Genomic DNA, 15,891 nt, shown 5'->3' with positions numbered 1-15,891 from the left:
TATGTAGCTTGCAAGACTGGGCACCATGCTAGTGAGTTCAAGTATGTGTTGCATTGGTACTGGGTGACAGTTCCATTTTAAAACAAGAACATTCTGTTTTTGTTCAAATTGTATTAGCCAGTTATGGCACTTTAACTGAATATTACAGTGCACATTACAACATGCAACCAAATGTCTGATAAGTTCCAATTAAATCGTTTTATTTTTAAACCAGTGTATATATTAATATTTATACTTTGGCTTTTAACATATGGAACTTGTTTGTACAATATGTAACAGCTCAGTTTTATTAATTCCTGTTCTTGGGTGAATGGAACGTGTAATTTCTGTTCACTTTTGCAGATGTATAAAAAAGTTTTAAAAATTATAATTAACATGTAAAAAAAATATTTGTCTTTATGCTTCTGATAAAACAAAAGACAAAAGGCACTTCATTCTACAAACTTGAAAATGGTATTTAAAAGACATTATTCACTCTTCTACCAAATGTTTCTTTTGAAATGTGGTATGATATGAACCTGCTTCTCATTAGAGCCAACCTGGAATATGGGAATACATTTATTTTCCAGATATGAACAGTACGTTTGCACAATGAACAACATTTCATAGAAATCTCATGTGGCAGTTTTAGTTGCATGGCCATGACAGCTTATCTAAATAAGAAGACTGTGTAGATTTGGATTCTCGTAGTCTTCATATTAGAAAGGTCCAGTTCCAAAATTCCAAAAAGTTTAATTTCTTTATTAAAAAATAATGCGTTTTGATATTCATTTTTGTGGAAATATTAAAAAGAAACAGTTGGCAAAACAGACTTTCTTCTTTTCATCAGGGCTGCCAACCTATACACTACACTAGATGGCAGTGGTAGACCATATAGTGACTGAAAACAATGTGAAAAACGAACTAAAAGATTCTCAGCACAATAAAAGGAGGACCAGTGAGAATGTTAATAAGGACATCAAGAGGTAAGAACATTTTAAAACATTAGATGGTAGTCCTTTAAAATATGTTATATATTAATGTTCTGGGTGTTTAAACAGAGTTATTAATACATGTTTCTATAATTATATGATTCTCCCATCTCTTCAAGATAACTAATCTGTCATTTGCTGTAAAACAGTAGTTTTGCAAAACAATCTGGCTAATGCCAATGACTAACATTTCGTTTGTGAAATAGTTAATTAAGCTTACCTCAGAATTTAAGATTGAGGGTTTGAAGCTGTAGACTAGTAGCCAAGTATGAATGTTCCATGCATTTATATCTTCAAATAATAAACACTACAAGACAAAAACAAAAGCTCATTTTATTAACTGGTTATATTGTTGGCAGAACCAGTTTATTTTGCTCTTTAATCATGTACAATGAATGTAGCATTGCATGTGGCAGCAATCCTTGCTTGCTCAACAGAACATGGAGGACTCAAGCATGTGTTGCCAAAACAAGCTGGCTTCTAGTTTGATTTTAAAATAGAAAATACCTCCAGGCAGATAGTTGAACATGGCCTTTTTTTTTACTTGATGTAATCAGCATTACAGAGATTACAAAGCTTTTGTGTTGAACTGGATTTTTCAGTTCCAGTAAGTATATCTTAGACCAAGAAGCCAAGGCAAGTATACTCTGCATGCAGATAATTACATTCTGTAACACTACAAATGCTAAGGCGATATTTTTATATTTTGATCCTCTTATGCTTGCTAGTCCTGAAAACCCCAGTCCAGTATATAAGTCACAGTTGTGTGATGTGTTGTTAACTAAGATGTTTAAAATAAATTGTGTTTAATTAATACAATTGTAAATAGAAAAATGATTATTATTACTTGTTTTCTTAATTTATTAATGGAACATATTGTACTGCAGATGATATTGGCTCCACCACTTACTTCTTTTTGTTTTTTTCGTTGTTTAACAGACTTTGAGATTAAGTATATTTTTAACGAGTAAGTAGTTTCCATTCATTTTTAAATGTCCCCTTTGCTTTTTATGTGGTTTGCAGTCATTCTGTGTGTTTTTTATTGCAAGTACTCCAATACTGTGCGTTTTATTAAGTTTGTGTAAAATACCCTACACTTGAGTAACGGAGCTGTTCATCAGTTCTACAGTTGCCTGCCGTAAATATGTACCATGTCTTTATTAATAGAAGTAAGAGCCAGTGCCATCTAGTGATCTGTTATTTGGATGAAGTTTCCTTTTCTTTTCCTAACAAAACACTGCTGTGCATTAGGTGGTGTTGGTGCTTACTAATATAAAGACTTCTGAAGTCATTGTCAAAGAACCTTATCAGAATACAATTATTATTTATTATGTACTATTAGAATGACTGCAAAGATCATGAAACATATTAGAGCCATTAGGATTCTTCCAAAACAAATTTGATTACAGTTGCTTCCAAGAACACCATTTGCTGCCGAAATAGGAACTTGCAGGAGTTGAAAGAGGGGTGATCGTTATCGAGTACTGTTGATACTGTCTCTTACTGTATGGTCTTCTCAGGGGCCTTCTTGCACAGTTAAGAGGACATTAACTTAACAAGGCCTGGGATGCATATCTCCAGCAATTATAGTGTTGCTATTTACTGAGAACTTGGTATAGACTTTTTTGAGGATAACAGAATTCCCTTCAATGTGAACTACGTTTGCAAAAGTCCTGGCCCATTTTGTTGTGGAAATTGAGGTATCTTCTTCAGATCCGTTTGATTTTGAACAAGTTTGGTGCAAGTTTTTCCACATATTGGGAATGTAGGTACTGTAATTATACTAACCTGCTTTTGAGCATTGTCAATGTCTTCAGCTACACATCTTCAAGTATCACAGCTCTGATAGGAAGAACTTAACAGATGTCAGCAGCCCCCTCACAGCAGGGTCCATCCTCCAGAAGGAAACTGGTCAATTCTCATCACCATTGAGAAGAGCCTCACCCTAGCAAGATTACAGTCCGTAAACATGACTCTAGCAATGAGTTAAAGTACAGAGTGGCAACATACTTGAAATTCTGAAGAAAAGGGGACTTTAGTGTGTCGAGAATGTCTCTGAGCCAGCATAGTTGCCATCATTGGTGTCTGCCAGTATAGAATACCAGTGCTGAGGTCATTAAAAGAGACAGATAAGGATAAGCTGTTGAACAGATGCTGGTGTGCTGGGCTCTGTAAGCCTTACCAAATTTAGAAAAGTGCACTGAGCTGCAGACGGGTCTCATGTCAAACAGCTGTTCCTGCAGACACTCTCATAACTCTCCTGGATAAATCAGGTTTCATATTTCAATTGCTTTGAGTGTAAACCACTTGTATACAGTTTACAAATGTAAAGTATAATTCATTTAACTTTCACAAGGCCCCTGGGAAACAGAGTTTATGTTAAAACAATATTTTCTGCACGTACTGGTGCTGGTGAATCTATTTGATTTCAAATAAATCTTGGCATTTGAGAAAGAGTGAATATAAGCATAAGGAACAATCTATTATTTTCTTATTTTTGTTTATTGTGTATTGGTGGTAATACATCATGTAACAGGAAGAGGTTGGGCATAAACCATTGACCAGACACCCCCAGGGAAGTGTCTTAACCACTGTGCAAAAAAACAGGCAGGTTTATGTAAGCAATTTTAGATCTTGTAACCTCACAGACATTTCACTGCACCTGTAGGGATGGACAGGAAATATGAAAGTGACTTTCATTTGGGATCACTAACTATGCCTAACTCAGATATCAGCAACACAAATAAAATGCAGGTTGTCCCTGATGTTCAAGGTGCATACATTAGTATCTCTGCAGTATAACAGAATGTACTGTTGGTTCTTAAGAAACCATTTGTTGGCTATATATTATAGTCCTGAGTTCATGTCTACAATTATTCTGTTTGATATTTGAGGTGTAAAAACTCTGACATCAGAAGCTGTGTTAATCCACCATCCATCCTCAATTTTAATCAATATTATTCAATTTAACAGAAGCACAGATTTTAAAGCACATAGCAGAAGAATGCCAGTAACCAACAACACTGTGAGCTCAGCCATCAAGAGCCAATCAGAATACATAACCCCATCTTTGCAGGATCTTCAGCATCTGCTCTGGACACGAAGAGGAGCAAGTGGCCATGTCGACCAAGTGTGGCCCAGAATCTACCTGGGAGATAAGTAAGAGGAACAGCCATTTACGTTAGTATCTTAGACCGCTAAGTGTGGTATTGGGCTTTAGAAAAGTGTGTTGTTTTAATGATTTAAACAGTAGTTGCATAGACCACTTCAACTGTTCTTAATAGAGGATAGAAATACAGAATAGTACCCCTGTTATTCTCCTTCTGGAGATCATGACTGTGGCCTTGGTTATTCTGAGCCTCAGTCCTATCACCAGTGCTAGTGGTTATGATTTTTCTCTTTTTATTTAAGAATAGGTCGAGAGACTGCAGAAAGCTGATAGTTGTACAGCAAGCATTGAGTTAAACAATGATTTTATCATTTAATAGATGGACAGCTAAAGACAAGAGGTCACTTCAATCACTTAAAATTACTCACATCCTAAATGCTGCTGATGGGAAATACAATGTCTGCACTGGAGCAAGGTACTACAGTGACATGAACATACTCTACCATGGGGTTGAGGCTTTTGACACAACAGCTTTTGATATCAGCCCTTTCTTCTACTCTGCAGCTAAATTCATCAGGAAAGCTTTAGATACGCCTGGCGGTAAGTAGCTGAGACTTTGTGTGAAGTGCTATCCACAGTGATGAAGCATTTATTAACCTTTGTTAACATTTATTTTCCAAGACAAGGCAACATTGTAACTGAACTGAATGAACTAGATAATGGAGAAGTTAGGAACACTGTAATCAATAACACTCAGCAACACACTTTTATATCTTTATATCTTACAAACTTACAACAATATACAGCTGTTAGACTGCACAGTGATTTACATTTCTATCATATCGACTTTTTCTTCAACAATTCCCTTCCTCTCTTTATTTCTCCCTATATCGCCACTTTGTTTTTCTCTCTTTCTCTCATCCTTTCTACTTCACACATCATTACTTCACTGACCCAAACTACACATCAGCAAAAATTCAGGAAACTGGCTAACTGGCTAAAGTCAAACCCCAAACAATAAATCGTGTCAAGACACAACACATTATATTATAACATGAAGGACAATGAATAGGTCATTAAAATGTTTGTATAATTTCATTAAATATTTTAGATTCTGGCATGGAAGATCAAGATGCTAATTGTTAACAAGGGTAAAATTTGCTGTCTTTCCAACAGATGGTATGTAGTCCACTGGTTCATATTATTATTATTGGGAAGCCCTGTTGATCACTACCAGTAATCTATCCTGCTCCTTACATGTGGGTCTCAGAGGAACATTATTCCATCTGCTACCATAAAGAATAACTAATAATAAATAACCTGATGATCATAAGACACCTAAAAGGAGCAAAAACCTTTTAATGAGGTATAGTATTACAAAAAGTATTGAAGTGCCATTACTATTTTTCTATTTTACATTTGCTATTTCTGTTTTACATTAAACACATTAACTTGGCAGTAGCTCTACACGAATCCCATAAATAATATATAATTCTACTTCATTGTGTACGGATTACTTCTTGGCATCGCATTGTTGCGGCAGGAGTGTCAATACTGAACAAGATTGTCTTACTTAATTATTCTACTTTATGAGCACATCGTTTGACCCCTAAATTTGATATAAAAAATGACATGTCTACAGGATTGCATATTTTGAGATTGTGGCTCGCATGTTTTAAGAACTGTTGAACCTTGTTTCCTTACAGCTAACACTATCTGTTAGTAATGCAAACAAACTTACCTTTTACATGGTCTGTTTTCAGTACAGGAACTCATTGAAAGACACTCAGAAACAGACATTCTATTTTAGTCTAAAATTGACCACCTTGAAGGACCTCCCAGTTTTGTCCTAAAAATTGAATTTTGTTCAGACTTAATCTACTCTGTTATCATCACAACAAGCAAACTCAGTCTAACTTTTTCATATCGCTTTCCTTATCAACAAATATGAAGTCTGTTTGCATACACATGCCCTGCCAATTCAATTCCTGCAGATAAAAATGCAAGTTCATTTTGGTACCAGATTTTTTTTTTTTTTTTTTTTTAAGTGTGATAATTTGAAGATCATGTGTCCATATATCTAGAACATACAACCTTATCACAGGTCCCAACATTTCGACAGGATTAGTAATTTTTTTTTAACCAACCACTTTTTACGGTTGCATACAGTTTCCGTTTTGAACAGATGTCATCTTTTAGAGAGGGGGACACACACACACACACACATTATGTGCAGGTGCACAATAGTTGCCACATTTGCATGGTTCAGTTGTAGAGTTTGAAAAGCCCTTTGCGATCCTGTATGCTTTCTAAACAAATGCCAATTCCATTCCATAACGTAGAGAAGTTAAATGACACACCCTGTTCACAAACTTTCCATTGTTTAATTAATTCAATAATGTTTGATTTTCAAACTGCTCTGTTGTTATTTTCTTTACCAGTCATCATTTAATTAATGTCTACAAAAAAAAACTGTCAATACCTCATTAGCGAAAGAAGCCCCCATTTTCAGTATTGTTTAGGTTAGGCATCCTATTTAAAAGCAAGGATGCTATCTGAATCTGTAATATGCATCGTTTGTCATTGATATTAAATGGTGGTGTACTTCTCTGAACAGGGAATTTGCTTTTTATTTCAGGCAAAGTGTTAGTCCACTGTGCAATGGGCCTCAGTCGCTCGGCAACTCTGGTGCTGGCCTTCCTGATGATTTACGAAAACAAGACCCTGGTGGATGCCGTCAAGGCTGTCAGTGAACACAGGAATATCTCTCCTAATATGGGCTTTCTTGGCCAGCTTCGAGAATTAGACATGAGATTAAATGATGAAAGAAAATTAAGGAGAGATTGCAATGTTTAGGTCTCTTAATGTATCTTAATGTGGTCTCCTATCTACACCCTACTGTACGTAGGAAACCACAAACTGGACTCATCCATCAACAACCACCATACTAGCCATCTGACAGAAAGAGACTTGGAAGATTTGGTGCCTCACTCATAAACCATTATTGTGTCATAAGTGGATTGCGGCCCTATGCATTTACTGGCATGTGTTTATTCTCTGGTTTTATTGTCCCAATGCTAATGAAAATATATTAAAGCACAGCTATCCAAAATGTCTAATTGTATTTCTATTTATTTATTTTGCATTCAGTTGTTAATAAACAACAGAGACGTATATGCAACACTGGACATTTAGCACCATGCCACAAATTACATCTATACATGTGTAATAAGAACATAAGAAATTCTAGAACGAGAAAAGGCCATTCGGCCCACCTATGCTCGCTCACTTTGATGCAAGCATGGTCCGTTAGCGCTCAGGAGAAGAAAAACAAAAAACCCTAATGAAATGAAACCTCTGGGAATCCATGGCTAAAAGGACCACCCTTCCTCCAGGTGGCAAGCTAAAGGTGTTATTATGGTCATAGAGATGGTTATACAGTAAAGTTCATGACAGCATCCAGTCTATTTCTGAAAGATCCAATAGTCTCTGATTCAACAACTCTGTCCAGCAGCCTGCTCCAATGGTTCATATGACATACCCTTCAATCCTGGAATTAATCGTGTTGCTCTACTCTGTACCCTCTCCAATGACTTGACGTCTTTCTTATGATGAAAACACCGTGTAACAATTTTCTTTTTTTTTTTTTTTTTTTTTGTTCCTGGGTAGTAAGTGTTATTTCCTAATTGCTTATGCCTCAAAAGTATAGAAAATGGCTATTATTCCCCACAAACTTTGTTTTTGTGACCAGGACAGTGATATTTCAAAATATCACTATTTCCAATGGGAAAACAGGCAAATGTGTGTCTTTTCGTTCACATAAAGTCAGAAAAAACAACATATGAATCCAAATTAACATGTATTTATCTTGTTGTTTTTTTCTGACTTTATGTGAACGAAAAGACACACATTTGCCTGTTTTCCCATTGGAAATAGTGATATTTTGAAATATCACTGTCCTGTCTGATGCAGTTGGGAATTGCATTTGTAGCTGGAAGGTTTATAATTATCACCGAATTAAAAAAGGAAACTGCTTCAGGGGAGAGCTCTTGAGGTTTGCACGACGCACTAAGGAATAGAACAAACTGAAGCCAATAGTTCTGAAAAAAGGAGGAATTAGAAGCTAAAAGTAAGTAAATTATTTTGTTAGTTAAATAGCTGGACAGTAGTTTGTAACACGATAATTAGAAGCATCATGAGACGTTTAATATGATAAGTTATTAATATCTACATTTTCAACTGAATGTAAAACAATGTATGAGATATTATATAATAGACATATATATATAAAACTATGTTGAGTAGGTATATTCTGATAAAGAAATATTGAATGTAAAAAGATGTTTGTTTTTTCTTTATATATATAGTCGTTTGCATACTTATTATTGAAGGCAACAATACATGCTGACACCAAACTTAATCACAGAACCAAAGTTACTATCAACTCATTAACAATAGGTTATAAACACCTGAGGTTAAGATTTGAGTTTGCACTAAAATCCACACACCTTGCTTTGCGTTAGAATCCCATTATCATCAATAAAGGGATACAAGGGTGATTAGGACCTATTGTAATCCATTTTAAAAAAACAGCCTCCCCTTAAGCAGGTTTCCCTGTTTGGTAATCTTGTACTAACACCTAGGTGATATTATATATAATTGCTTTTACATGTGTCTTGCTTATCTATGGATTTGTATATATATATATATATATATATTATATATAATTTTAATTCATAGATTTTTGTAACATGGGTTCGGCAGGCTCCATGGATCACCAACATATCTTCATTGTACAATTTTCAAGAAAAAAAATGTGACACAAATGCAAATTTCCTTAAAACTCAATGCTTTTGAACATAGAGCTGGAGCGAAATACTAGAAGTTTATTTATTAATATTGACAGTTATATGTTGGTTATTTCTGTGTATAATAACTTTCAAAGGTTTAACACGGTAAAAGCACATCAAAGTGTAATATATCATAGTGAAAGGATGTTAAAAATAACTAGTTTTTTTCTGTATATCATATTTGACAGTATTAGACTACAATACATTCTTATTCAAATTACTTTACATTTATGGGGCTAAGTTATGTGGGTACCTCATAAAAGATTCACTAAAGCTGAAAAGCCTAACTGATCAATGGGAATCAGAATGATTGTCTGCTGCCCTTCTCTCTATGTTCTGGCTTGAAGTGCATCAGAGAGGTGCTTTCAACCAGATGGATTTTAACTCAAATCAATCAACTACAGTGGAGCAATATTTAGAGGTGTATTCAAATAATCTAGAACTAAATCTAAAACTAACTAATTCAAAGCAACAAAATAGACTTGAATTCCAAAACTACTTACCAAGCAACAGTCTGGTTTGAGTTGCTGCCAGGAACAACTGCAGTTGGAAGTCCTAATTATACATTTAAAAACACTCAGCTGTCTTGAGATCCATTTTCAAACAGTTGTCTCTCCAGACACCCTAGTATTAACCCATTCAGGGCTCATAGCCTTCAACTTGTGTCCCTGTATCTGGAAGCAGAACTTTCACATTCCTTTTGTAGCTGTGATCTTGTGTAACCATGAGCAGGCAGCAGCAGGGGACGATGCTCCAAGGATATAAAGGGCTTTGCTCAGCAAGCCAATAATCTAGAAGGAGTTTCCTGTAACATCAGGCAAAGCCTCAGAGTTTCTGTATATTTTTATGCTGTAAAAAAAAAAAAAAATGTTTTAAAAGTTCTGTAAAGAATTTAAAATAAATACCAGCAAAGTTTATTTACAAATATAATAACCACATGTAAAAGACTATAAAAAACAGATACAGTAAAACCTGCATTAGTGGTCTTACTAACCAGTAAACAGCAAAGCAAATTTGCTTTTCTCATACCATTGAATGACACCTTAAAAAAATAGACACTTAATTTAGGTTGAGCTGTGTAGTACAAGATAAAGTCAGCTCTCTATTAATTTACTCAGCTGACTGAACTCTCAAGGACCTGTGTAAGCACTCATGGTTACCCACACTGGTGTTGAAGTTGCAATATCTCCATATAGTTTGCAATCATGATTATAGTCAGTGAGCAGGAGGCAGCTTTGGGTTTTGACACTGGTTAATGATTCATGTTATAAGAATGAAATGGAGCGTTTCCAAATAATGTTGTTTAACACAGCTGTTGAAGTACAGTTGGTGTGTGTTTTTAAATACTGTGCTTTACTGATTAGTCTGTACTTTGAGTTCCATATACATCACCCTGTGTAAAGCACCATTTATATGGTTTTGTTCATTTGCTCGCTTTTGCAAAGGATCATCATGCATCTTTCCAATTCTCTGCTTGCACAATCATCTCAGATTTCTGCACATAGCACAGGACACAGGCCAATGGCATATCCCATTTTGGAATGCAAGGGGAAGTCATTTAAGAGGTCAGTGATACAAGCAGAGGTCAAAGTTCAGACTCAATCAATCCCTATACAATAAAAACCATGTGGTGGTGTTGGGTCCAGGAGTAGGTATTCCAGAACAGACAGAACCCTTATTTCATGATTGCTAATTAAAATACACAGGGCCACAGAGTGCTGTTAAAAGTACAGAACTTTTGTAAATAACATTTATTGGTGTGTAATATTTTACAGTTCAATAAACAAGCGCATTCTGAGGTTACATCATTTTAAAAAGAGTATACTAATGAAAATTTATGCTATATCTTAATGGTATTTTTTTTTTTTTTTTTTTTTTTTTTTTTTTTAATCAGTATTCTTTATCATATACCTCTGGTTCAGAACCATTATTGCCAGTATCTTATTTAAATTATTTTGATTCTACTTAATGAGCTTAAGAAGGTGGGTGAATGAGAAAATCTGATCAACTGGATCAAATGTCACATCTTCATTTAAATATCTGTTTTAGAATGGCTGGGAAATCTGTGCATGAAGACAAGCAAGAAAGCAAGGACAAGTATGAAACCCCATCTATTTCTGAGCTCCAGAGCCTGCTGATGGTGAACCAAAAATCTACTGGACATGTCAATGAAGTCTGGCCAAATATATATATAGGAGATGCGTATGTACTGTAAACTATTGAGTTACTTAAACACTCCTGTATTGAACAACTGAACTCGATTTTTACTAAGTAAACTAAAAAAGCAGACCCAGGCCTAAAACACTGTTGGATTTCTAAGTGAAACAGTTTAGTAGCTCTAGCATTGAAACTTCTGCCTTTTCTTAGCCTTGCACCATAAGATTGGATTTATTACCAAGCATTTTCTTTTAATACACTGGCCATCAAAACATCGTAATGCAGGTCTTGAACACACTACAATGTTTGGGCAAAAGAAGAAATGTACTTCAATGTGTTTGTAACAAACCTATTGACTTTTTTTGGTCAGCATATGTCACATTCTCTCTTTTTTTTTTTAGATCATTGGAAGTCTATTCCTTCTTGTATTCATTCACCCATTTATTTTTTGCAAAATATGATTTATTATTGTTAACTTAAATATAATTAAATTAAAACTTCTAATTTTATTTTTTTAGGTACGCTGCACGAGACAAAGGCACACTGCTTAATCTTGGTATCACCCATATTGTCAATGCTGCTCATGGAATATACCATATTAACACCGGAGCAAAGTACTACAGTGACACGCAGATGCATTACCTTGGCGTAGAGGCAGATGATGACCCCAAGTTTGACCTGAGCCCATTCTTTTATCCAACTGCTAAGTTTATAAGGGCTGGTCTTAATTCACCAAAAGGTAATTGTGTATACACTGCACTTACTAAATGGTCTTCAATGGCAATACCAAGGGACCGAAGTAGCTAAAGGGCAGCTGCAATGCTATGACTACATACAGTGGTTACGTTTTCATATTTTGGCATACCAATCACAGTGGTACGAACCGAACCACACTGTGGTAATGCATTGCAGTACTATAGACCACTGTGTATCATTTGTTTAAAGCCATTGTTCTGCCATTGTTTTAATATTGAGCTCTGCTAATGGTTCTTACACTTCCTCTATGAAAAGACCAGTTTTGAAATAAGCTGCCGATGATCACAATTAAAGTTCTGCATTGGCCTGCACTGTCATCAGATTTAAACCCCATTGGGATTGCTGGTATGAGTTTAAGACTTCAGTGTCACCAAACAGTCACAGACTACTTTAAATCAAATAGGACATTGGGTGTAGATGAAGCAGTTACTGTTCAAGTATACTTAAAATACCCGACAACTAGGAAGCATGCCATATGTCTGCAACACGTTGCTCACTCATCAGAAGGGACAAGGTTATATATGACAGTTTTAAAGCAATAGCAAAAGCCGAACGAGGTAAAGAAACCCAAATGCTATTAGCTAGATGGGGCAAGAAAACAGCATGGGAAACATGGAGCTATTTCCCTGACTTGACAGCTGTATGACACAGTTGGCTCAAGTCACCAGAACTCCAGTATGCCATGCCTGTAACTGAGGTGGCAGCTACAGATGTCAGTGCAGTAACCTGCACTTTTGCAACACTTCACATAGGCATCTGCAAGGTTTCTACATTTGGAGCGAGTATCTGGTTGTAGCAACAGCTTGGGGAGAATGAGAAGGTTCATTTTAAACCTTTCTGAGTCGCACAGCTTTAAATTTTGCAGCTCACTAAGGGCCCTATTCATAAAAGTACTTGCAGACTGCCGTAATACAACAAATTTTGTTTAAAACTAACAAAAGTTGCCCATGTTGCTATTCATAAAATGATTTGAGAATATGGGCGACTGTCGTAAGGCACTTTATAAATGGATGTACAGTCGTTCAAGAACAAAAATCAGCCTCTTTTTGATGACAGCATTATTAATGTTCCCTGGTTGCCGTCGATAGTAAAAAGAATAAAGGAATCCACCAACAGTACTACCAAAACTAAAGTCTGCAGCTGCCAGTCATGGGCAATTTGTAAAACCTGTCCCTATCACGCCTGCCAAAAATTCAGGACGTGTCAATTTAGAAATAAATAAATAAATAAATGCTTTGTGTTTTCATTTTGTTTGGCAATGCTGGTAAACACATTTCCATACACACACACATAAGATTTCCATTCTTCATTGCAGGACTAAAAAACAAAAGGCTCCCTTTTCGAATCGCACTGTGGCTTGATCAGTGTTTTTTGCAATACCAAGCAAGCCCAAATTTCCCACCAACTGCTTCAGTAGCACTGGTATACTGTAATGCTCCATGAAAATAAACACGTTCACACAGGCAGTATTCATCCAAACTGTTTATTGTGAACACAGGTAAAAGAAATACAAAGACTGCTGTCACCCGTGGATCACAGCAAAGAAATAATAACAATAAAATCTGTCTATACTCAGTCTCTCACTTGCTCTCCTCTTCACAGCGTTGTTTCAAAATGATTATGCCAGAATATGTTCTTGTGTGAGTGTATATTTATGTTAAACATTTTCCTTCAAATAAAGCTACTGATTTTTTAATTTTTTTCAAAATATGCAGTGCTAATCACGGGTATGTCAAACTGTATAACAGAGCAAGTGTAGTAATAAAAGAGTCTGCCGAGGCTGTCATTAGTTTTGACTTGACTGGAAAAAGCGTTCAATAACTCCTAGTTATTGACAGCATTTTGCTGTCATTCACGCTTACGAATAGCAGATTGATGCTCAGGACCAATGACAACTTTATGCTAATGAGGTAATCGTTAACCTTTCTCTCAATTCATTAAAAACATGCCTGAATCTCTGGGGCTTAATGACGCATCTGGATTATCTCTTATGAATAGCAACTGCCGTTAAATCATGTACTCCTGTTTTCGCATTTCGACAGGCGCTAACCCTTTATGAATAGACCCCTAAGTGTGTAGAAGAAACGCTAGGGTAAAAGAGATGTACATAACACAGCAGATTAATTTGTTATGCTAACATATGTATTTGTTAATGATATATATATAAGCTTTTTTTTTCTTGCAGGGAAAGTGTTTGTCAACTGTGCAATGGGTGTCAGTCGCTCTGCGACTCTGGTGTTAGCCTACCTAATGATCTGCAAGAATGTGACACTGCTGGATGCAATCAAGGCAGTCTGCAAACATAGAGATATCTTTCCCAATTCAGGATTTTTGAGCCAGCTTAGACAACTAGACCTCACTCTAACACTAGAGAGAAGAAAGAAAAAGGAGCCCCAATAATTCTGTTTGTAAATGTATCACTCTTCTGTTTAAAGAAGCAGCTTCTACAATTAATATTTTTAAATAGTTTGAATAAAGCATCCTAGAAATAAATAAATACATATAATTTAACTGAATTGGAATGCCCCTGAATTGTTCAGCAAATAAACAATAGTTCTCTACCTATAACTGGCTCTGACACGATGCTCTACATAATCCAAGTGCTTACCATTTCTTGAATTCCATTTGGCAAACACACTACATGATGGAAATATATAAACAAGCAGTTGGTTTCTTAAGAATGCTTTTTCATGAAAATTAGACTTTGACTTATATAACTCGAGTTAAAAGTTTTGTGAATACACTGTTCCTTTAAGACCTACAAGAGTTAAAGTTTCTTCCAAGCAGAAACCAGAATAAACGTCCTGTGTTGATAATGCCCAAATGAAGGCGGGGGTATTTGTTCAATGTTTTTCGTTTCACTAATATTTTAACACTGAACATTTACAAAACAGATTTCTTCTTCGGAAGAGTTGTTTTAAACATCAGTGGTGCACAAACAAGTCTTTGTGGTGAAATTGTGTTCTGTACCTTCAGAGGGTTTAGAGACTGTAACAGATTGACTCCCAAGACACAATGATGAGATGTGAACGGTAAATAATAAAGAAAGATTTGAGAAAATATACATGCATGAGAAAAGGTTTGATATTAGTTTCCCTGTGTGTTGATTAAGTAGAAATAGTAGGCCCATTACTCAGGGTTTGCATTTTAAGGGTATTACATTAGATTCCACCTAGCTGTCTTGTCCGAGTGTGGGATAAGCCCTATTAGAATGCTACTAGAGTACAGTATAGTAAAGTACCAGTCAGGTCCCATTACTGGACTTAAACCCTTCTGAGCTGGACACCTTCAGCAATATAAGCCTACATGAACTCAACACAACTGCATAGTAGTCTGTACTACCAAGCTGCATTCCAATACTAATACAGCTGGTATCATGTTATGGTACAGAACACAAACAAACAAGCAAAGCAAGTGAAGGTGGTTCACATTTGCAATAAAACTATTCTTTAACTGAATTAGAAGAGTTTCATTTTACAAAACGTTGTGTCATATAACTTAATATAGAACAGACTAATCTTGGCAAAAAATGCAGAAGTTGTTAAAAAGTAGTTTGCAAGGCATGGACACGTGGCGATTAGATTTTCACAAGAAATGACCAGACAGGCTAAAGTGGATGATCAATTGCCTGGTAAAATAGAAATACTCAGGACACAAGTTATTACAATAAATTAAACAGAACAATTAAATAAATGTCATTGGTACTCCAGATGACCGCAGTGCTAGAAAATAAACCCGAAAGAAATATACAGCGGTGTTATTTTCACTATAGAATAAAATGCCATTAGCAGTACTTTTGCAGTTTCATAATAACCCAAGCCCACTTTGCGTGTAGTGTTTTGCTCAGCTTTAGCATTGCATGTTTGTGTTATTACTTAATTTTGTCTTTAGATTTTTACATGACAATCGCCCATGTCCTTAAAGAGCCACTGAATATTACTGAAAAACTAAAATTAGAGATTTGTAACCACGTTTTAAACGTTGAGAGATTTTTTTCTTTACTTTATGAATAACATAATTGTTGTTAAAATACTCTTGTTAACAATCT

General features: G+C 35.6%; 2 protein-coding genes and 1 long non-coding RNA gene across 8 annotated transcripts; 2 read left to right on the top strand and 1 right to left on the bottom strand.

Annotated features, from left to right (window-relative positions):
• The first annotated feature begins 911 nt into the window (after positions 1–911).
• Positions 912–7,192, top strand: LOC121326294 (dual specificity phosphatase 29-like). Of its 6 annotated transcripts, none has more exons than XM_041269545.1 (6): positions 912–965; positions 1,911–1,938; positions 3,945–4,130; positions 4,460–4,680; positions 5,257–5,259; positions 6,719–7,192. In XM_041269545.1, exons 1-6 carry the CDS (start codon positions 944–946, stop codon positions 6,934–6,936), a joined length of 678 nt encoding a protein of 225 aa, XP_041125479.1. In that variant the 5' UTR covers positions 912–943; the 3' UTR covers positions 6,937–7,192. The 6 variants fall into 6 exon arrangements, with proteins under 6 accessions (XP_041125479.1, XP_041125480.1, XP_041125483.1 ...); XM_041269549.1 differs by lacking the exon at positions 912–965 and adding an exon at positions 1,408–1,578; XM_041269548.1 differs by lacking the exon at positions 912–965 and adding an exon at positions 1,408–1,607.
• LOC121326296 lies at positions 4,035–10,111 on the bottom strand. Its single transcript, XR_005951441.1, has 3 exons — positions 9,925–10,111; positions 9,434–9,779; positions 4,035–4,119 (listed from the first exon to the last, which is right to left on the bottom strand). It is a non-coding gene; the product is annotated as an uncharacterized LOC121326296 (long non-coding RNA).
• Positions 7,991–15,216, top strand: LOC121326295 (dual specificity protein phosphatase 13-like). The gene is made up of 4 exons (XM_041269551.1): positions 7,991–8,209; positions 10,980–11,132; positions 11,606–11,826; positions 14,029–15,216. The coding sequence occupies exons 2-4, from the start codon at positions 10,981–10,983 to the stop codon at positions 14,241–14,243; spliced, it is 588 nt and encodes a 195-aa protein (XP_041125485.1). The 5' UTR covers positions 7,991–8,209; position 10,980; the 3' UTR covers positions 14,244–15,216.
• Positions 15,217–15,891: the final 675 nt, after the last annotated feature.

Source organism: Polyodon spathula, chromosome 13 (assembly GCF_017654505.1).
Source record: "Polyodon spathula isolate WHYD16114869_AA chromosome 13, ASM1765450v1, whole genome shotgun sequence".
NCBI classification, from domain to species: Eukaryota; Metazoa; Chordata; class Actinopteri; order Acipenseriformes; family Polyodontidae; genus Polyodon; species Polyodon spathula.
The sequence above is the reverse complement of the archived record's forward strand: the minus strand, read 5'-3'. Positions and strand labels throughout refer to the sequence as shown.